The sequence below is a fragment of the Chenopodium quinoa genome, unplaced genomic scaffold (genome assembly GCF_001683475.1).
Source record: "Chenopodium quinoa cultivar QQ74 unplaced genomic scaffold, ASM168347v1, whole genome shotgun sequence".
Classification (NCBI taxonomy): Eukaryota; Viridiplantae; Streptophyta; class Magnoliopsida; order Caryophyllales; family Amaranthaceae; genus Chenopodium; species Chenopodium quinoa.
Window position 1 is genome coordinate 16900739 of NW_018742204.1, and position 21781 is coordinate 16922519.

General features: G+C 33.7%; 1 protein-coding gene across 3 annotated transcripts; it reads left to right on the forward strand.

Moving 5' to 3' along the window:
• Window positions 1-5221: 5221 nt before the first annotated feature.
• Window positions 5222-20946, forward strand: LOC110720391 (F-box/FBD/LRR-repeat protein At1g13570-like). Of its 3 annotated transcripts, none has more exons than XM_021899417.1 (10): window positions 5222-6005; window positions 7884-7987; window positions 8078-8202; window positions 12953-13111; window positions 13197-14726; window positions 15711-15814; window positions 15901-16025; window positions 18953-19809; window positions 19967-20125; window positions 20219-20946. In XM_021899417.1, exons 8-10 carry the CDS (start codon window positions 18964-18966, stop codon window positions 20498-20500), a joined length of 1287 nt encoding a protein of 428 aa, XP_021755109.1. In that variant the 5' UTR covers window positions 5222-6005; window positions 7884-7987; window positions 8078-8202; window positions 12953-13111; window positions 13197-14726; window positions 15711-15814; window positions 15901-16025; window positions 18953-18963; the 3' UTR covers window positions 20501-20946. The 3 variants fall into 3 exon arrangements, with proteins under 3 accessions (XP_021755109.1, XP_021755117.1, XP_021755124.1); XM_021899425.1 differs by having other exon boundaries at window positions 15901-16002; XM_021899432.1 differs by lacking the exon at window positions 7884-7987.
• The last annotated feature ends 835 nt before the right edge of the window (window positions 20947-21781 follow it).

Here is a 21781-nt window from a genome sequence, read left to right on the forward strand (position 1 = left end):
GTAATTATATTGTCTGAACTAAAATTTATTTTACTTAATAAGTTAATATTTTTTTGTAAAACAAGTTAATATAAACATGACCTAATTCAAAGTTGGTTTTATACAAAATATTGGTTTTAATTACTACTCCATTTCTATTTAAATTACTTTTTTTTAATAGACCATTTATATTTACTTGGCCTATAGTATTTGGAAAAATGTTTAAATAGGAGAGATACAAAGTATTTAGAGATACTTTTGAGTGGCCACAATTAAAATTGTGGCCATTTTACCGAAACAAATGACAATCGTCAATAGTTCATTTTTATTTACCATTGTGAATCGTTGATATGGTTTACCTTTTATTTTATTTTTAAAAACAATTTGACAAAAAATAGCATCCATCTACATCATCATACAATCAATTATATCATAGATCGTTTATGGGATTATATAAGACAAAAATCAATTGAATCGGATTAAATACGATCTAATTAGATTCAAATTAATGAGCTTCAGTTTATTTAGGTTCGGTTAGATTATTATCAACTCTAAAAAATTGGCATCTCTGTGATCTAAACCAACTAGCCACCATTAAGTCCTTTGAATAAGACTATCTACAAATCGACCTAGGCTTTTTTTTTAGTACTTTTTTTTTACAAGCATATCATTTACCTTATCTATACTTACTATATAATAAAGTAATCACCAGAGGGACACTTGACATGATTTTATGAAAAAATTTCCTTCAAAATGCTTTTTTTTTTTTTCTAAAAAAATCTATTAAATTTTTTTTAAAGGATAGACATTATTAATTTCAAATTGAAAAATAGAAAAAAAAAAGTGTTACATAAGTCATTTAATTTCAATTAACTTTTTTTTCAATTGACTATTATTATATCATACTTTATAAATCCGTGCACTGCACGGGGACAAAACTATTAACCCTTAAAAGTAGTGCCTACATGCACTTAAAAGTTTTTTTTAGAGAATTTATCTGACAAAAGTTTACTAAATATAATATGGGTCACGTAATTCTTCAAAAAAAAAAAAAAAATGGGTTCACATAATAGTTTTATGACATTTATATTTTAGAAGAGTTAGTCAAGTAAATATAAATGGAGGAAGTATAAAGTATTTTTCTTTTTATGACTTTCAATCTTCCATAAAATTAATTCCCTAAGAGCATAAATATCAAAGAGGATATATATCCTTTTGTATGGGGGTGTTTGTTGAGTTGAACCCATCCTCTTTGATGTTGGGATATATTGAGGATTAAGGGGAAGAGGATGCTCAACAATCCTCATCTGGTAAATGATTGAGCTCCTCGTCTTTTGTGACAAGAGGATATAACTAAACAACAAAGACTCAACGTTTCCAGTAATTAACAAGAAAAAATGACAACATTTTGTTAAAAAAAAAACACAAAACAAAACAAAAAAACACCTGACAACACAATCACGAACATCAGGATGACAACACAGTCACAAGCATCAAAATGAAGAGGATGGAAGAGAAGAAAGAGATGGTGGGAAATGAGGTGGATGAAGGAGAGTATAAGGTGTCAAAATGGGTAAGGAGAAAGAATTATGAGAGGACTATGCCATCCTCCACAATTTATTAAAATTCTAGACAATATTGTCCACGCAGAGCAACTATGTGTGTGTGTGTGTATATATATATATACATATACAGGCCCGTTTCTGAGATTTAGGTGGCCTAGGGGCGGATTAAAAAATGGGGCCCTAATTGACTAACGATTGGCTTTATTAACGGAAAAAATTGGGTATACAAAAATTAAAAAAAATTACGAAATACTTTATTTAATTCTATGAAATTTTATTAAGGACTAATAGTAGAGCAAAAAAATCCAAAAGTCATCAAATATTTATAATTGAGTCCCCGCATTCCCGATTGGCGATTGCACTATTTATTCAACAATGTAGAATGAGCAAGACCTACAAGGCTACAACATCATAAATTTTAATAGCACAAATTAAAAATTCAGTACAATTGAATAATAGATTTATATATATATTTAATTTAAATATAAAAAAATTATTAAAAATTCATGAAGAGCATTCAGCAACAACTAACGTAATTTGATGATTCATGATCATTTATCATAATAAAAACAACGGCTATTTCATCAAATGCCCCTGAGTAATTTTTTTATTCACCATATACCCATAACAATTTTCAAATTCACGATCTACACTTGAGTTTCACATAATTATCACCAAATGCCCTTATTGACTAACGGCAGTTAACTCCGTTAGTCATTAAGGCTAACTACGCCACGTGGTGGCTTATGATTGGTTGCTTATTAAATAAGTAAATTAATTATATAATAAAAAAATTTAAATATTTTTTTAAAAAAAAACTAATCCACCACAACCCACAACCACCGCCACTGCCACCATCAGCCTACCCCCACGCCGCCACCACCAACCTGAAGCCCCACGACGGCGACCTTGCCCAACTGCCCTGCACCGGCGACACAACCCAACCACCTTTCTCCCTCAAAAATCCACCCTCTTCTCCCTCGAAAATCCCTCCCCTCTCCACCACCGGCGTCCAAACCTCCCTCTTTGTACAGGCGAACCTAAACCGCGTCTTCCCCTTCCATCTCCACCCCCTAAACCACCTCACTGAAGCCCCCAAAAAATAACCCCCCCAAAATCGAAACCCTAGATTTGATTTTTAGGGTTTCGATTTTGGGGTTTTAGGGTTTCAGGGGTGGTATTTTTTGGCTAAGGTGACCGACGACGACATGAAGGATGAAATCTAGCTGCCGGTGACGGGTTTCGGGGAATGTTGGTTGCGAATTTGGGGTTTTGGAATCAGGGGTTGCGAATTTGGGAGTTTGAAATTGGGGGTTTCGGGGTGGTTGGTTGCCGGAGAAGGGGTTTAGGGTTAGGGAGGGGAAACGGAGGGAGAGGGGGTTGGGGGTAGGGGTTGGGGTGTCGAGGGTGGTGGGGCTGGCCTCGCCGGCGACCGGCGCCGCTTTCGGCTGGGAGCTGGCGGCCGCGGCCAGCGCCGTCTAACAGGGGCTGGTGGTGGGGAGGGGTGGGTCTTGGGGGTGGTGGGGGTATTTTTTTTAAGTTTTTTTTTTATATTTTAAAAGTATTTTTAATAATTAATTTATTTATATTACAACAACCAATTAGAGGCTGCCACGTGGTGTATTAGTCATTAATGACTAACGGTGTTAACCGCCGTTAGTCATTAAGGGCATTTGGTGAATTTTTTTTAAACTCAGGAGTATTTGGTGAATTTGAAAGTTTTGATGGGTATTTGGTGAATAAAAAAATTACTCAGGGGCATTTCATGAAATTTCCGCAAAAACAAAATTAGGATTAATTGAAAAAATATTAATTTGACATATTGATGATTCATAAATCAAATTCAGTATTATAATTTGAATGAATTAATATTGCAGAAATTTCTCATGTAAAATTAAATAATTCATATATTAAATAACTTTAAATTTCTGGAAAAAAAATTAAAGAACTAACCAATGACTTTACTACTTTAGGATAATGGCAGACTCGTTCCTGAGTTCATCTTCGAAGTCCGAAGTCAAAACCCATAAAAAAGGTGAAAAAATAATGGAAATAAATACAAAAAAAGTGATTAATGAAATTGATATGTGAAAAACAATTGAAATACTAGTAATACGGAGTATAATTTATAGGAAAAATCGTTGATTTTAATCCAGTTAAAAACTGATTGCAAAGAAAAACGTTAATGGAGGAAAGCATCTCTAGAGAATTAATTTGGGAAGGAAAAATCAGAAAATCAAATATAAAGATAGAAATAAATTGATTTCAAAGATGGGGAATGAAGAATATACGAATGAATATGGTTACATTAAGAGAATTAATTTGGGAAATTTAACTTCCCCAAAATGGAGCTATTTCCTAGGAAGAATATTAATGTGGGTGGATTATTAAGGGTATAAATTCATTAACTGACAATAAGAGTATTTAATTTTTTTTATTGAATTAATACAATACTGTAAATATCAGTATTTGGGTTTTGGATTTGGGGGCCCTGGGCTATATATATATATATATATTCAATTTCCATTTTTTTCTTTTTGGTGTTTAGAGAGCCACAAGGGTGGGGTGAGAATCGATCCCATGATCTCGTGGAACCGGGGGGGGGGGGGGAGCTCTAACCATAGATAAATGCAGTAAAAGAGAACAAAATTCCCTAAATACGTCGGAAATTTTAATTAACTGTAGCGTATTTAGGGAATTTTAGTCTCTTCTAACATTAACTATGGAAAATCACAAAATTAATTAAAGGAAAAAGCTACCCCGAGAGCGTTGAATAAGGTCGCTAAAAGTAGAAAGATTAAATTAAAATGAACATTATTTACATCAATCGACGCGTGATTTTGTCAGATAATATTTTAAAGGATCTTGCTAACCTAACGAGCGCCCCCGGGGCGTTGGATAAGCATTAAAAATCTTACCTAAAGTAGTATTAATTTGGAAAAGTATGACAAAATCACGTGTCGATCGGTGTAATTATTGTTAGTTTTAACGAAAATTTCACCAAATGCCCCTGAGTTATTTTTTTATTCACCAAATACCCATCAAAACTTTTAAATTCACCAAATACTCCTGAGTTTTAAAAAAATGTCACCAAGTACCCATCAAAACTTTTAAATTCACCAAATACTCCTGAGTTTAAAAAAAATGTCACCAAATGCCCTTAATGACTAACAGCGGTTAACACCGTTAGTCATTAATGACTAATATGCCACGTGACAGCCTCTAATTTGTTGTTGTAATATTACTTAATTATTAAAAAAACTTTAAAAAATAAAAAAAACCCACCACCCAAGACCCGCCCACCCCAACGCCCCCACCACCAGCCCCTGTCAGACCGCGGTGGCGGCTGCTAGATCCCACCCCTCCCCCTACGCCGGTGGTCCCTATTCGCCGGCGAGGCCAGCCCCCCCACCCTCGACACCCCTACCCCTTCTCCCTCCGTTTCCCCTCCTTTTAAACCCCCTTCCCATCCCTCGAAAACCCCCCCTCCTTTGCGGCCGGCGTCCAAACCCCCTCCTTGGCGCCGGCGAACCTTTTTCGCCCCACCCCCCGCCATCCTCACCCCTTTCCCCCCTAAACCACCACCCAAAAAAAACCGAAAAACCCCCAAATCGAAACCCTAGATTTCGATTTGGGGTTTTTTTCGATTAAGGGGTTTTTCGGTTTTTTTGGGTGGTCGTTTAGGGGGGAAAGGGGTAGGGATGGCGGGGAGTGGGGCAAAAAAGGTTCGCTGGCGCTGGGGAGAGGGTTTGGACGCCGGTCGCGAAGGAGGGCGTGTTTTTCGAGGGTTGGGGAGGGGGTTTAAGGGGAGGGGAAACGGAGGGAGAGGGGGCTGGGGGTAGGGGAGGGGGTGTCGAGGGTGGGGGGGCTTGCCTCGCCGGCGAATAGGGACCACCGGCGCCGGTTTCGACTAGGGGCAGGGGAACCACCGACGCCAGCGGCCGCTGGCAGGGGGTTGCTTTGGTAGGGGAGGGGGTGGGTTTAATTTAATTTATTTTATTTTTTATATTAATTAAATAATTAATTAAATTAATTGATTAATTATTTAAAAGAGAACCAATTGCAGCATGCCACGTGACATAATTAACCTTAATGACTAACGGAATTAACCGCCGTTATTTGGTGACATTTTTGTGAAACTCAAGTGTATACGGTGAATTTGAAAATTTGCATGGGTATATGGTGAAAAAAAAAATAACTCAGGGGGCATTTGGTGAAATTTCCGTAATTTTAATTTAATCTTTCTACTTTTAACTAGCTTATCCAACACCCCCGATTTGTTTATTAACATTTTCCTATTCGTAAATGGTTATTTAACGCCTAGAAGCTTTCATTTAGGAAAAAAAAAAAAAAAAAAAAAAGTAAATTGTAACGGAATTGTGCTCACTTATTGTCACCGTTCACTGAGCCAAGCTATTCCCCGGTGACATACACATACTACGCCGCTTCTCTATATCAACGGTAGTTTTCTCTCTCTCTCTTCTCCATTATACTCTTTTGTATTTCTTGATAAATTTAGCATCATTATTATTTTTTTTTTTTCATCTTGACTGAGATTAGAAACTACTGTTACATTTTTTGAATTTCCTCTCCTCTTTTCTTGCAATTGGGTTTTTGATATTGTTATACATTGATTTTTTTGTGCAATTACTTAAATTTGACATGGGTTTTGTTTGCAAAGTAAAGTTATATATGTTTTTTTTTTCTTTTTTTTTTTTTTCCTACTCTTGTTGTCTCCTTGATTTTCTATATGTATATGATATTATGATGAGTTATTGATGATGGGTTTTAGCTATTAGTCAGAATTATGTAATGAGGGAATGTAACTAATATGTAATTTATTGCTACGAATTTCCTTGAATTGGATAATAAATATAGTGGCTTTCTTATCTTACTAGATTCCAAACCACATTTGAGCATTGTTGTTTGTCTGGATTTTGTGTTTACAAGGCGAATCGTTTGTGTAAATGAAGATGATTATCTCAGCCTTTTCTTTGTTTGCTCATGATTTTTGTTTGAGGCAGAACTTTAGACTTTGCATTATTGTTGTTTGAAGATCTGGTTTGGTACAAAAATTCAGATTTTAACTCTATGAATTTAGTACTTCATATAGCACTGGTACTCCTTAAAGCTACTGCTATTTTTGGACCCGTGTGATGAAAAGTGAGTTTAATGACGTGTTTTGGTTTCCCAAAGATCATTGGTGAGTTGAGATAATAGTCTTTGTAATTTGATGGTGTTTATATCTTTTTTTTGAAATTGATAGATGGGCAATCTTGTTCAATTATTGGACTTACTAACCCAAGAAGCACGACATTATTCACTTGTGAGAGACAAAGGCTCATACTTGAAGATAGATATTTGTCCATAGCACTAGCTATATATGATGATGCTCTTGATTGTTAATACATGCACAATCAAACCTATTTTTCGATTCAATAGAAGCCCAAAGAGATCAATAGGGTCCAAAATAACGAGAGATGGAAAAAGCAGGTCCGATTTTGCCTTTTCCTAATCCTAGATGGAATAGAACGACGCGGGGATCCATATGGAAACATAGTATCTATTTAGATACGCTCGAATGACCCCTTCTCATAATGAGCATGTATATAACCCTATTCTGGTCCGGTATGGAATGAACTTATATAATGTATACTATCTCCAATCCTTTAAGTTGTTAGGGGCTACTGTAACAACAGGAACCAGGGAGTGTTTTAGCAGCTGGGGCATGTTTCAGAAAAAATGGAAGTAATTGTATTAGGAAAGAGATTGCTGTTAGTGGAGTTTGTGTAAGAAGAAATAGGATAGATATTGTTGTAAGTTGGGTGTGTACAAAAAAAAAAACATTGCCGTGAATGGGCAAGAGAGTAGGTCTATCTGTGGACCGGATTGGAATTGAAAGTTTAACCAACTTAATAGAACAATAATAGACTGGTATAACCCAACCCCACCCCCCCCCCCCCCCCTCCCCCCTCTTCCCTATTTTTCTCCCCCTGAAGCAAGTTATTATATGAAATTTGAAGAGGGGAGCCCTGGCTAACTCATTGATTCTCCAATCTTCAATATGTGCTATTTATTTGAAGTTTCATACTTTCATTCAGTGTTTGATGTATGAAGTACTATAGTGGACTGACTCTTCAGTGGCTCTTGTCTAATCAAAAGGCTGAAGCTGCCATAGTCTCTATTAAATTTCTTTTGTATGTTCCAAGACATTTAACTTTCTTCTCTTTAATTTTCTTTTGTGGCTAACTGTCAATTACATTGCTCTAGGGATCCATATGTTCGCTGTTTATTATCATTATTATTATTTTTTTCTGAACTGATTGATGAATTTTACAGTTTGAAGAATAATTTGAGGGAATAAGTTTGGCCTATCAAAAGGCACCATGAACTTTATCTATCTTCTTTCATGCTTCCAAAAATTAGAAGCATTCTTTGTTTTGGTGAGATTTTTTTATTACACATTTATCTATCATGTAATAACAGTGGCTTGAATGTCGAGTGCCTTTAACTACTGATGTGCAATGTTTTAGGTGTGCTGTTTAGGTAGAAAGGGAGGTTTCCAGAAGATTTTGGACGGGAGATTGCCTGACTGTTGCTTCTTTACTTGTCCAGAAGTTAAATTGACAATGGCTGCACATTTTCAATCATTGGAATGGTATTTACTTGCTCTGTTCTTGCTGCTTTTTTTTTTTTTTTTTTTTTTTTTTTTTTTTTTTTTTCTCTAAATCATCATATATCATTATGTGATGCCTCTATACCTAACCAATCGTTTATTATAGTTAATTGTTAATTCGGGTGCTAAGGTCCACTCTCAATCTATAGGGAAACCCTGTGATAGGTTTACACCAGTCAGGTAGCCACCATCTTACAAGCCAAAATATAGATGGCATGGTTTATAATGCATGCCATTATTGCCACACTGTCTAGTACGAATGATAATTTTCTGTTAGGGAGAGGATGGGATTGTACTATCCGTGTTTTTATTCTAACCATTTGGAATGTACATTTTTTTTATAGCTCATAGCAAGATTTACCCCAATTCATTCTATTTGTTTTTTATAACATCTTCCTTATAGTAGTTTATGTGTAGCAAGACTTGCTGTCTTGCCCATATTCATTCTAACATTTACCTGAGTATTGTGTCGACGTGTCATCATTTCGGCATGACATGTTCTGACACAGAGTAAACAAGAGAATTACTTTTCCTTTCGTGGTGAACAAAATGACAAAGATAATACAATCAGAAATTCAATATTTGTGGAGAATTATTTCCTGTCAAGTGTCAAACTGATAAAATGGGAGAATCTATACAAAAATACAATTAAGACTATAGACAGAAACCCTATCTGAGAAATTCTCCAATGATAACTGTCTGAAATGTTAGCCTTCTAGGTGGAACAGATTTAATTTTTATCTTATTCTCTACCCTCTTCATTATTCATTTCCTTTTTAATTTGAGCATGGAAAACAGTTTATAACTCCACTTTAGGACTCGAAAGTAAGTGATCCAATGAAGCTTTTGTGTCTAAATAATAAAAATATAATACTTTCTCCGTTCTTTTTTTATTGCACCATAGGAGTTTAGCGCAAGATTTTTGGTAGTGGAAAAAAGGATGAGAGAGAAATGTAAAAATACAAGATTGTCCATGTGATGGTATACATAAACTAAAAAATTAAGTGTGAAAAAGTAAGGGTATATTTGGTATTTGTAGTGTGAACACAAATATTTCTTTTCCTAAAATAGAAATGGTGCAATATTTGTGATATTTTCTGAAAAGGTAAGTGGTGCAATATTAAAAAAACAGAGGAAGTATATCGATATTCATCTAATTCATTTACTTTAGTGATTACTCCCTCCGTTCCACAATGATGTTTTTGTTTGGAATCTTTGATTTTTTTAAAAAAAAGAATCTTCTAAATTTCTCTTAATCTATAAGAACAAATATAGTCACGTGGGATCTAGTTTGATTCGTCTTGGTGAGTAGATTATTAATATCTAACTTTTATAATTTTTGCTAGTGTGAGATTAAAGTATTTACGGTAAAAAATGGATAAAAATTTGCATCGATTTACGAAACAGGAACATCATTCTGAAACGGAGGGATTATTTATTTAGCTTTTTTTTTTTTGGGTGGGGAATGCTTAAGGCACATGTATCTTGGAAAATCTTTTAAAAAGGAAATGAGATTATTTCCTCGTGAAGGACTGATTATTTTCCAAATCTGATTATTTTGTATAATTTTATTATGTGGACACGATTTCATTAAAACATCTCTTATAATGTCTATTGATTAGCCTATAAATTTTCATCTCTCTCTAGCATAGTTCTTGACACAAATTAGCCTGTAAACTTTCATCCTTCTCTGGCATAATTATCGACACAAATTAGCCTATAAACTTTCATCTCTGTCAAGTGTACTTCTTATTGAAGAATTACCTTTTTAACATTCATCTCTCTCGGGCGTACTTGACGCAGTTTTTGGTGGTGGTAGTACTGACAAATACGTCACTTGGTATATCTCTGTCATGATATAATTCCCTTACTTTTGTTGAATCTTTTTTCTTAACGTATTTGATTGCGGATTCTTGTATGATTTGTTATTTATGTATGTGTTGGTGCATTTTTTTTATTAACACCTAATAAAATGTAAAATAATGATACTCAGAAAGTCATATATATTTTTTTCTTCTTCTGATAGTACCTATTTTTAGTCTATATAATCTTTCTTTCACTAGTTAAAATGTTCAAAATTATCTTTTTTCTGTGTTATAGTTTTGAATTGGGGTTTGGTCTGATTTAAACATTTTGTTACATGAACACAAAGGTTGCGAATCTGACTAATAGTCTAATATTGTCCTTTTTTTTTTTTTTTTTTTTTTAAAGATTTCCCCTTTTTTCTTTGTGACTTGGATTCTGATTATTTAATTTGCTGAATGTATTTTTTTTTTCTCTGGTTATGATTATGAGATACGAACATGTGAGTTATTTTGGACTCAGATCTTATACTAAAGAAATATTTTTTGTAATAATCTACCTTGTTATGCTTCTTATTTGCAAATACTGTAGGCATACGTAATGTGTATCACAGATATGAATGTTCGGATTTCTAAGTTAGATTTTGCTTCTTTTTTACATCTGGTTATGTTTTGGGTTTTCATTTGTCGTGTTAGTCTCTTAAGTAATCAAGCAATCACTATTGACCATCAACAGATGCTCTTCTTTTACAATTTAGACTTCCAGGCTGAGCTCTTCAAATAGGGTTAAAATATGATATTAGCTCTAATTAAGTTTTCCTCGAGATCTAGATTGCTGTTAAGGAGAATTTCTGTCCCATTTCTTCTGGGCGCAGGAATGTGGAGCCAGGGGTTTAGGAGTAGCCGAGTAGGAAGGTCAAAGGGAATATTTGTGGTCAAAAGAACACTCATGGGTTTATTTTGTGGGGACATGAGTGTCACTGCATGCGTCAAGGCCCAAAAGCAAAGGAAAGTAGTTTGGAACTTGACACCTCTGTGTCAATTGGTGCCAAGTGCCATGCTTCTCTATGCTACTTGTACACCGAGTAGGCGAGTAGCCGAGTACCATGTGGGCTGTTCTTAGGGGCCTTGCAGGTTGCGTCTTTGATCTCACTTCCTTGTCAGTCAGGGTTTCTCCCATTAAGTGTGCTAACCAACCTAGTAGTCGTTACCTCTTACAGTCTTACCTGATTAAAGTCTGGTAGATCTAAGCTTTATAGAATGTTATTCCGATTCTAGTTTGAGAGAAGAGGAGAAATTCATAGACCATTGATAATCACTTTTGAGAGATTATAAAAGTTCTGTGAGCTTTGTAATCACCAGCTACTCATCATCAAAGTCCTAGTGTAACATTGTTGTAATTTTCTCCTTGTTCTTGGTTTCTATGTAAATCTGTTGCCTCTTTTTTTGTTATTTCTATGTTATTATTGCTTGTTAGTTTGCATAATCAGTGTAGCACTGACATCCTGGTCCTGGTAACCTTCCTCTTTAGATTGACAGAAGTCATATTAAAGCTCTCTGGTCCTAAAGGTTCTGCATCATTGAATATCTCGGAATGAATTCAATAGGTTCCTAAAGATTGTCCTTTCCCTTATTTGTTTACTTGGAAACTATTTTTTTAACAGCTTACTCTGAGTATTTCTTTGTGATCAAACTATTTCCTTTTCTATGATTAACCTTCTCATTTAGAGTTTACTAAAATTCAATTTGTTGCATTGATTCATCTTTTCGGTTTACTTATTCATTACCCTTTGATTATTGGAACAGTATTATGATTATACATTGCTGACTAATATAGAAGATTGACATTTTTTTTGTTGCCTGAATTAATGAATACAGTGAGCAAGAACATGGAAGACGTGAGTTATCAATCAGGTTTAGGGGAGCAGAATATGTCTGAGGTGACTGTGGATAGGATAAGTACTCTTCCGTGGAATGTCCTAGACATAATTCTTGGGAAATTGTCACTAAAGGATGCTATTAGAACTAGTGTTTTGGCTACGGATTGGCGATACAAATGGCTTTCCTTATCCAAATTTTCCCTTGATTCTAGTTATATTGCTGGTATGTTTAGTTTTAAAATTCTTCAATGGGATGCTGTTTCGAATATCATCAACAGATATTTGCTTCACCATCGCTTTCACCATGATGGTGAAATTAGGACATTTGTCTTGAGAACATACTGTAGTGTACATTATCCTGAGTTATATCAGTGGATACAATATCTTTCCAAACTAGATGTCGAGATTCTGTCACTTGAAGAGGTTGGCTATCAAATCTTTGTGGTGCCTTCGTATCTTTTTCTGTTCGAGAAGCTACAGAGTTTGAATCTCCAAATGTGTTCCATAAAGATTCCATCTTCTTTTAGAAGATTTAGCTTTCTTCGTGAACTCTCTTTCACAAATGTTTCAATTAGTGATGATGATCTTCACCACTTGATTCTTGCCTGCCCTCTCCTCGAGAAATTAGCTTTGTTCCGTATAAATGAGTTAAAGCATTTGAACATCGATTCTCCAAGACTGTTTGAGTTACAAATAGACTTGGGAATGGAGGATATTGTTATTGGCAATCCAACACGTTTGGATTCAGTTCATATAATTGAGTATTCTGTGCCTCATATTATTTATTACAACTGGCGGAGTGTTATTAGTTGCTTTTCTAGTATGGTTGTCCTGCGAAAATTGGAGTTATGTGGAGCTTTTATCAATGTAATTTCATGTTGATGTATTGAATTTTTTTGCACTTACTGAATTTTGTTGATGTATAAAAGGTGTTCACTTTTTATAGTATGTGTAGTGTAAGTGACTAGCTGTCTTTTCTCTCTCTACTCTAACAGATCATTTCTAAGCTCTTGGCTGCTGATTACGCATTTAATTATTTTTTTTTCTTAGATCTTGGCTGCTGATTGTGCATTTGAAAATTTCCCGTGGAGGAACAATACTCTATCGCGTCTATTCCTTACCTGTCTAAACTGTAAGATTCTTGGAACGTTCAGGGTTTGTCTATCTCTGCTAAGATCCTGCCCAAACATTAAAAAGTTAAAATTTTTAGTAAGTAACTTTCCTTTTCACTTTCCATCCTTTTACTTATCTTTGGAGGTATATTTGGTGTAACTTTTTATCTTCAATGCTACAGTTTGGTCCAGCCGAAGGTCCGGGGCTGATCACAAAATTCTTGAAGGAAAATAAAGGACGAGTCTCCTTTCCTGCACTTGATTCTATTGTAGTTATGTGTCCTACTTCTGCTGGCATGGGATGTAATGTGAACTTCATTGAATTTCTTTGCGCTCACTCCCCAAACCTCAGGTCTTTAAGGATTCTAGGATGGCCTGTGATGAAAAAGGCCCAGATTCCCAAATTGCTCAAGCGGTTCAAGAAAGTTTGTCCTAGTGCACAGATTCTCTTTTCATGTGCCCGATTCTAGTGCAGTGACATTTTCTTCTGACTGTGGTGTATTGTACAATTGTGAACTTCATTGTGCACTCACTCCCCATCCTCTGGTCTTTAAGCATTAAAGGAGCCTTTCGGGAAGTCTGTTCTCGCACTTTATTTCTATTCACCTGTGATAGGGATTTGCCCTTTATGGGACCTCCATCTTATCAGTATCAAAAAGGAGATTAGTTCATGTTTATGAGCTGTTTCTTTTGCTGCTGCTTGGTAGTAAGAAAAAGTTTTATTTTCAATAACTTCCTTTTGGGTGAACTTTTATTAGTTATTTCTTTTTGTATTTTTAGTGAAAACGAGACTGAATTAAGTGTTTTATATTTCAGTAATTTAAGTATTTGTGATTTCTTCTCATATATCCATTTTTTTTTTCCATTTTATGGTTGTTGGCAAGGGTCTGAGTTTTTGAGTGGAGAGTATTCCTAATTCTTTTTTGTTCTACTCACTAGCTTTTTCATAGTCTTGTAGTTAATATTAATGAAAATTATGAAAAGTTGATAGTATAACCTAAGCCATTGAGATAAATCATATGTATTTTTTTTTTTTTTTTTTTACAGAACTCTCAAACATGGTCAAAATTCTGTTATTTGTCTGACTGCCTCACAGGTGACTTAATTTTTTTTAAGGAGTATCTTTTGTTCTTCAAAAGACATGATTCCCCCCCCCTTTTCTTTTTTTTAAAAAAATAAATTTATCTGATGAATTGCTGTGAATTTGTTTCATTAGTGAAAATTCATTTTGATTAGAAAAAAATAATAATAATTTGTTGAATACAGTCAGATGGATCAGACAATCCTTACAGCTACAATAAATTGTTAAATTGTCTTTCCAATGCGATGTAGAGTAAAGATGTTTCACTTGATAAAATAACGTAAAACTTCTACAAATCTCACAAAATACGTTGAGTTGTGAGCCTTTCGTTTTTTATTTGCATCACTTTCCTTTTAAATAACAATTTTTTCTTTCTCTTTTATCACATGAGCCCTTGTTTTTTCTCTCTACCTCTCTTTACTCTAAAAATTGCTTAGGAGTTTGTGAAAACTAAAGTGATGCAACTAAAAAACGGAGAAATTAACAAATAACAACACAGGACATTAGTGTTGCCATGGAAAGGTGGGGTGCTGTTCTGGTGTTGTACTTGTGTTCACCTTCACTTATTGTCACCACTCACCGAGGCAAGCTATTCTCCGGTTACATACTACGCCGGTTTTCAATTTAAACGGTAGCATTTCTGTCTCTGTTCTTCATTATAATTATTATATACTTGATATAATCAGCAACTTTAGGTTATTTTTGTTTATCCCCACTGAAATTAGAAATCACTGTTGTAATTATTCTATGATTGTATTCCCTTTTATTGCAATTGGGTTTTTAAATTATTATAGATTTAATTTTTTGTATTATTACTTAACTTTGACATGGGTTTTGTTTGTAGATTAGAGTTTTTTTGTTTGTTTGTTTGTTTTTTTTTTCTCTCTTTTCTTTTCTTCTTGTTTTTTTGAATCTCTATTTATATATGATGAATAATTATTTCAGCTAGTAATAAGAATTGTGTAATGAGTGTGATTAGAATGTGATTATTGCTACTGTACTAATTTCATTGAATTGGAGAATAAATGTAGTGGCTTTTCTTATCTTACTAGATTCTAGACCACATTTGAGATTTCGAGCATTATTGTTTGTTTGGATTTTATGCGATTCTTTGGTGTAAATGAGGAATGATTAAATAAGCCTTTTCTTTAATCTGTTTGCTCATGTTATTGTTTGAGGCAGAACTTAGACTTTGCATTATTGTACTTGCGAATAGATATCATAACATAAGCTATATATGATGATGGTCTTGATTGCGAATACTGGAATACATGCTAGTATTTTTCTTATAATGTACACTGCCTCCAATCTTAAAAGTTGTTAGGGGTAACTGTAACAACCAAAACCGAGGAATGTAGGAGAGATAGTGTAGCAAGTGGGGCTTGTAATTTAAATCAGTGTTTGATATATACTACAGAAAACTGACACTTAAGTGGCTCTTCTCTAATAAAGGGACTGAAGCGGCTATAATTTCTATTAATTATCTTTTGATTTGACTTTGTTCTCTTTAATTTCCTTTTGTTGCTAATTGTCAATTGTGTTGTCCTAAGAATCCATATGTTTGTTGTTTATTTTTGTACCAAATAATGCTGTAGCTGATTATTGAATTTTGCAGTTTTGAAGAATTATTTACAGGGATAAATTTGGCATTTCAAAGGCACCATGAGTTTTTTCTATCTTCTTTTAAGCTTCCAAAAATTAGAAGCATTCTTTGTGCTGGTAAGTTTTTCTTATTACACATTTATTATGTAATAATATTGGCTTGACTGTCCAATGCCTCTAACTATTGATGTGCAATATTTTAGGTTTGCTGTTTAGGTAGAAGTGGACGTTTCCAGGAGATTTTGGACGGAAGATTGCCTGACTGTTGCTTCTTTGCTTGTTCAGAAGTTAAATTGACGATAATGGTACATTTTCAATCACTGGAATGGTATTTACTTACCCTGTTCTTGCTGCTTTTTTGTTATTATTATTATTATTATTTTTATGATCATACATGATCTAGTCTTAATCTACTAGTAACCATGTGATAGATTTACACCAGTCAGGTGGCCACCATGGCATTATTCCTATCAACTAAAACAAAATGTTAATAAAAACTTGATATTTCAAGTTTATACACTTAAATAAATCCAACGACTTAGTTATTAACATTTTGTTTTATATAATATGGTAAAAAAAAGATGGTCAAAGTTAAAGTCAAATGTGTTGATTATTTAGAAACAAAAGGAGCAAGTATCTTAAGTTGTGTTGTAGTAAAAATAAAAATAAATATTTTTTTTTGATATTATGAAAGTATATTTCTAGGCGAATCTAATAAAATCGTACATGACTATTAAATTTAAGGGGAGTCCTGACTTGGATACTAATTGGTGTTGTCGAATAGTGGAATGCATGCCAGGGAATTCAGTGAATTAAGTCAGCATATGATAAAATTAAGAATGATTGTATGAGTAAAAAAATATGTAAAAAAAAAGGTAATATTATGAAACTTTATAATAATACCTATTTAGACATATTATGTTAAATGCTAATATTTAAATTTATTTTTTAAATACGTTATTAATAAACTATGGTCAAAGTTAATACTTACCTCCGTTTTTTTTTTTTTTTAAATTTTTTTACACGTATTTCTTTTTAGGAAGTTTATATTTAGTTGACATGTTTCCTTTTTAGATAAGTTTTATGCTTTTATCATTCTCTCTCCTCTCTTTAATATGTGTGCCTAAATTGAACCATCAACTAAATAGAAACGGAGGAAGTATATGAATTGTGAAGAAGTCCAACGTGACATTGTTCTAGGACAGAGGGAATATTATTTACACTCTTCATTCTTCATTTCCCTCCCAATAGAGTGTGAAGTACAGTTTATAGCTCCAGTTTAGAACTCAAAAGTGAGTGGTCCAATAAAGCATTTGTGTCAAATACAAACAAGATTATATACCGTTTTTCATCTAATTATTTTACTTTGGTGATTACATTATTGGGCAGAATGCTTAATGGCATGTGTTATCCTAGAAAATCTTTTGAAAAGGAAATGAGATGATATTTTTCTTCATATGAAGATGCTACTCTGATTATTTCCCAAGTTTGGTTATTTTATTATTATATTATTATGTGGGCAGAGTCTCATGAAAACATCTCTAATCATTAGTCTACAAATTTTCATCTCTCTCTAGCATACTTTTTGACACAAATTAGCCTGTAAACTTTCATCCTTCTCTGGCATAACTATTAAATTAGCTTATAATTTTTCATCTCTCTTTAGCATACTTCTTAATGAAGATTTACCTGTAAACATTCATCCCTCTCGGGCATAGGCATACTTGACGCTGGTGGTGATAGTATTAACAAAGATTGTTACTTGGTACTCTTTCATGATATAATTTTCTTTCTCTTGTTGAATTTACATATTTACTGTGGATTCTTGTATGATTTGTTATATATGTATGTGTTGATGCATTTTTATTTTCCACCACCTAATAAGACGTATAAATGATGCTCAAGAAGTCACCAATTTTTATTATTATTATTTTTCTTTTAAAAAAATTTATATAATGCCTGTTTTTAACTAGTTAAAATATTTCCCTTTGTTTTTTTTGTTGTTTTTGGTGGTGTTGTTATTGTTGTTGTTGGTGGTGGTAATGTGTGTGTTATAGACTTATAGTTTTGAATTGGTATTTGGCCTGAATATAACAATTTGTTACATCAACAAAAAGGTTGGTATCAGACTAATATTGTCCTATTTTCAAAGCTTCCTCCTTTTTGAGTGTTTCCCTGTGACTTGAATTCTGATTATTAAATTTGCTGAATCTATTTTTATTTCTCTGGTTATGATTATGAGATATGAACACTTGAAGTTATTTTGACCTCAGATCTTATTCTGAAGAAAGGTTCTTTGTAATAATCTACCGCGTTATGCTTCTTATTTGCAAATATGTAGGCATATGTAATGTGTATTACAGATATGCATGTTCTGATTTCTAAGTTAGATCTTGCGTCTTTTTTACATCTGGATTCTATAATTTTGTGAAAGATAGGATAAGTGTTGTGTTTTCTTGCACCATGTTAATCTCTTTAGTATTTAGACGATCACTGTTGACTGTCAACAGCTGCTCTTGTTTTACAAATTAAAATTCCAGTATGAGCTCTTCAAATAGGGTTAAATATGATATTAGCTTTAAATAAGTATTAAAAATACTCCTCAAGATCTAGATTGCTGTTAAGAAGAATATAGGTGCCATTTCTGCTGGCTTCTGGACTATGGAGCCAGTTGTTCAGGATCTAGGAAGGTCAAAGGGAATGTTTGTGGCCAAAAGATGGCTCATGGGTGTATTTTGTGGGGAACATGAGTCGCATGGCACTGTCATGCGTCAAGGCCAGAAAGCAAAGAAAAGTATGTTGGCTTTTGTGTTTATTACTATGTTATAATTACTTCTTGGTTTGCATAACCTGTGCAGCTCTGTCATCCTGGTAACTTGCCTCTTTAGATTGACACAAGTCATATTAGAGTTTAATAGGTTCCTAAAAATTGTCCTTTTACTTTCTGCATCATTAATGTAAATAAATCTCGGAATGAATTTAATAGGTTCCTAAAAATTGTCCTTTTACTTTTTTTTTTTATCTAAATAGGAACTACTGTCTAACATCATAATCGCCTTTATGATCAGACTTTTTTCTTTTCTATTCTTCACCTTCACATTTAGAGTCTTTACAAAAAATCATTCTGTAGTATTGAATCATCTTTTCAGTTTAGTAATTCATTTTCCTGTGATTATAGAAAGAGAATTATGATTATATATTGCTGACTAATATAGAAAATTGACTAATTTTTGTTGCCTGAATTAATGAATACAGTGAGCAAGAACATGGAAGACACGAATCATCTATTGGGTTTAGGGGAACAGAATATGTCTGAGGAGAATGTGGATAGGATAAGTAGTCTTCCGTGGGAAGTTCTAGACATTATTCTTGGGAAGTTGTCACTAAAGGATGCTGCCAGAACATGTGTTCTGGCTAGTGAATGGCGATACAAATGGCTTTCCTTATCCAAATTTGTCCTTGATGCTGATTATCTTCCTACTGTGTTTAGTATGACATATCTTCGATGGGATAAGGTTGCGAATATTGTCAACAGATATTTGCTTAACCACGATGGTGCAATTAAGACATTTGTCTTGAAAACAAACTGTCGTGCACATTATCCTGATTTATATCAGTGGATACTATATCTTTCTAGACAAGATGTTGAGATAATGTCACTTGAAGAGCGTGACTATAATATGTCTGTGGTACCTTCATATCTTTTTTTGTTTGACAAGCTTCAGAGTTTGAACCTGCAAATGTGTGCATTAAAGATTCCATCTTCTTTTAGAAGATTTAGCTTTCTTCATGAACTCTCTCTCAGAAACGTTTCAATTAGTGATTATGATCTGCACCACTTAATTCTTGCTTGCCCTCTCCTGGAGAAGTTGGTGGTGTTGGAAATAAGTGTGTCAATGCATTTGAAATTTTATTCTCCAAGACTGTTGGAGTTACAAATAGATATAGGAATGGAGGACATTGTTATTGGAGATCCTGCACATTTGGATTCAGTTTGTATATTGGATAATCCTGTACGTCGAGGTATGAATTACAACTGGCGGAGTGTTATTCGTTGCTTTTCTAGACTGGTTGTCCTGCAAAATTTGGTTTTATGTGGAGCTTTTATCGAGGTACTTCTATGTTTGTTCTCTTATTGAATTGTTTTGAAGTATAAAAGGTGTTCACTTTTTATAGTATGTGTTGGTTCTTTAGCTGTCTTTTCTCTCTACTTTAACGGATCCTTTATTAGCTCTTGGCTGCTGATTATTTTTATTTTTTTCCCGCTAGATCTTGGCTGCTGATAGTGCATTTGAAAATTTCCCGTTGAGGAACAATACTTTATCGTTTTTGTCCCTTTCTGATGTAAACTGTGAGAACATTGGAGTGTTCAGGGTTTGTCTTTCTCTGCTAAGATCCTGCCCAAACATCAAAAAGTTCGAATTTGTCGTAAGTCACTTTCCTTTTCAATTTCCATCCTATTACAGTACTAGTTTCTTTTAATAGTATACCTGATGTAACTTTTCATCTTCTATGCTCCAGATTGATGAAGCCAAAGGTCTAAGGCAAATCACGCAATTCTTAAAGCAAAATAAAGGAGTAGTCTCCTTTCCTGCACTCGATTCTATTGCAGTGACATGTCCGTATGAAACTGGCATGGGATGTACTGTGAACTTCATTGAATTTCTTTGTGCTCACTCCCCAAACCTCAGGTCTTTAAGCATTGCCGGATGGCCTGATATGAAAAAGAGCCAGGTTTCCAGGATGCTCAAGCGGTTCAAGAATGTTTGTCCTCGTGCTGAAGTAATATATACTTGCAAGTAATATTGGTCATTATATGATGTAAAGGGTGATTCTCCTTTCATGTGCCTAATTAAATTGCAGTGAGATTTCCTTCTGAGTCTGGCATGGGACGTACTGTGAACTTCGTTGTGCGCTCACTCCCCAACCTCAGGAAAGTCTGTTCTCGTGCTTTAGATCTCCATCGTATCAGTATCAGAAAGGAAATCAGCTCATGTTTATGAGCTGTTGCTTTTGCTGCTATTTGGTAGTAAGAAAAACTCTTTGTTCCAATAATTTCATTAGTGTTTGGTGAAATTCATTTAGTTATTATTTCTTTCATTAGTGTTTTGGATTTTATTTTTTTTTAGTAAAAACAAGACTTAAGAAAGTGTGTTTAGTTTTAGTAATTTCAGTATTTCTTGATTTCTATAGCCATTTCTTCTCAATTTTAGTTATTTCAGTATTTCTTGATTTCTATAGCTATTTCTTTCAATTTTAGGGCTGTTGGCAAGCGTCCGAGTTCTTGGGTGGAGAGTATTCCTAATTCTTTTTTTGTTCTACTCTAGCTTTTTCTTCGTTTATATAAAGTTAATTTATGAATAGTTGATAATTTTAACAAAGCACGTTGAAATAAATTGAGCAAGGATTTAACGAAATACGGAGTAATGTATTTTCTTTTATAGAAATTATAAAATCAATAATATATTATATACTAAAAGACACACCAGCAATGACACGTGTCATCTCCTGGTGTGTCATTAGCTTTTTATTTTTTTTTTATTTTTTAAGAAACAAATCTTATACAAATATAGCTCTCTAAATTTATACAATATAATTACTTAAAATAAAAAAAATAAAAAAAATTGACATATCCTTTAACACAAAATATTTTTATAGCTATAAAAAAGACATTCTTAACATAAGTTTGATAACTTTTTACACATTTTATACCTGTAATCCCTTATTTTGATCAAAATTTGTCAACTATATTTTTAGATTTTATTTTGTTTGATTATAAATTATAACGATAGTTTAAAAATGATTATTGAAAATTTTCGTGCAAGGCACGGGAACTAACCTAGTATGGTTAAAATTTCTTAGTCTGTCTCCTATGAGATCGTCACATGGATTGTTAGTGAATGCGGATGTCATTTTACTATTTAAGTTTCCCAGTTGTTGCAGCTCAGCTCATTCATTGTAGAATACAACTCAAAATTCCCCTAAATTTCATCTAGCAATGTAGAGTATTCTTTGCTTTCTATATAATGAGAAAATCAAATTATCTTACAGATTTTTATTTGGTCCAGCAAAAGATCGCTTTTA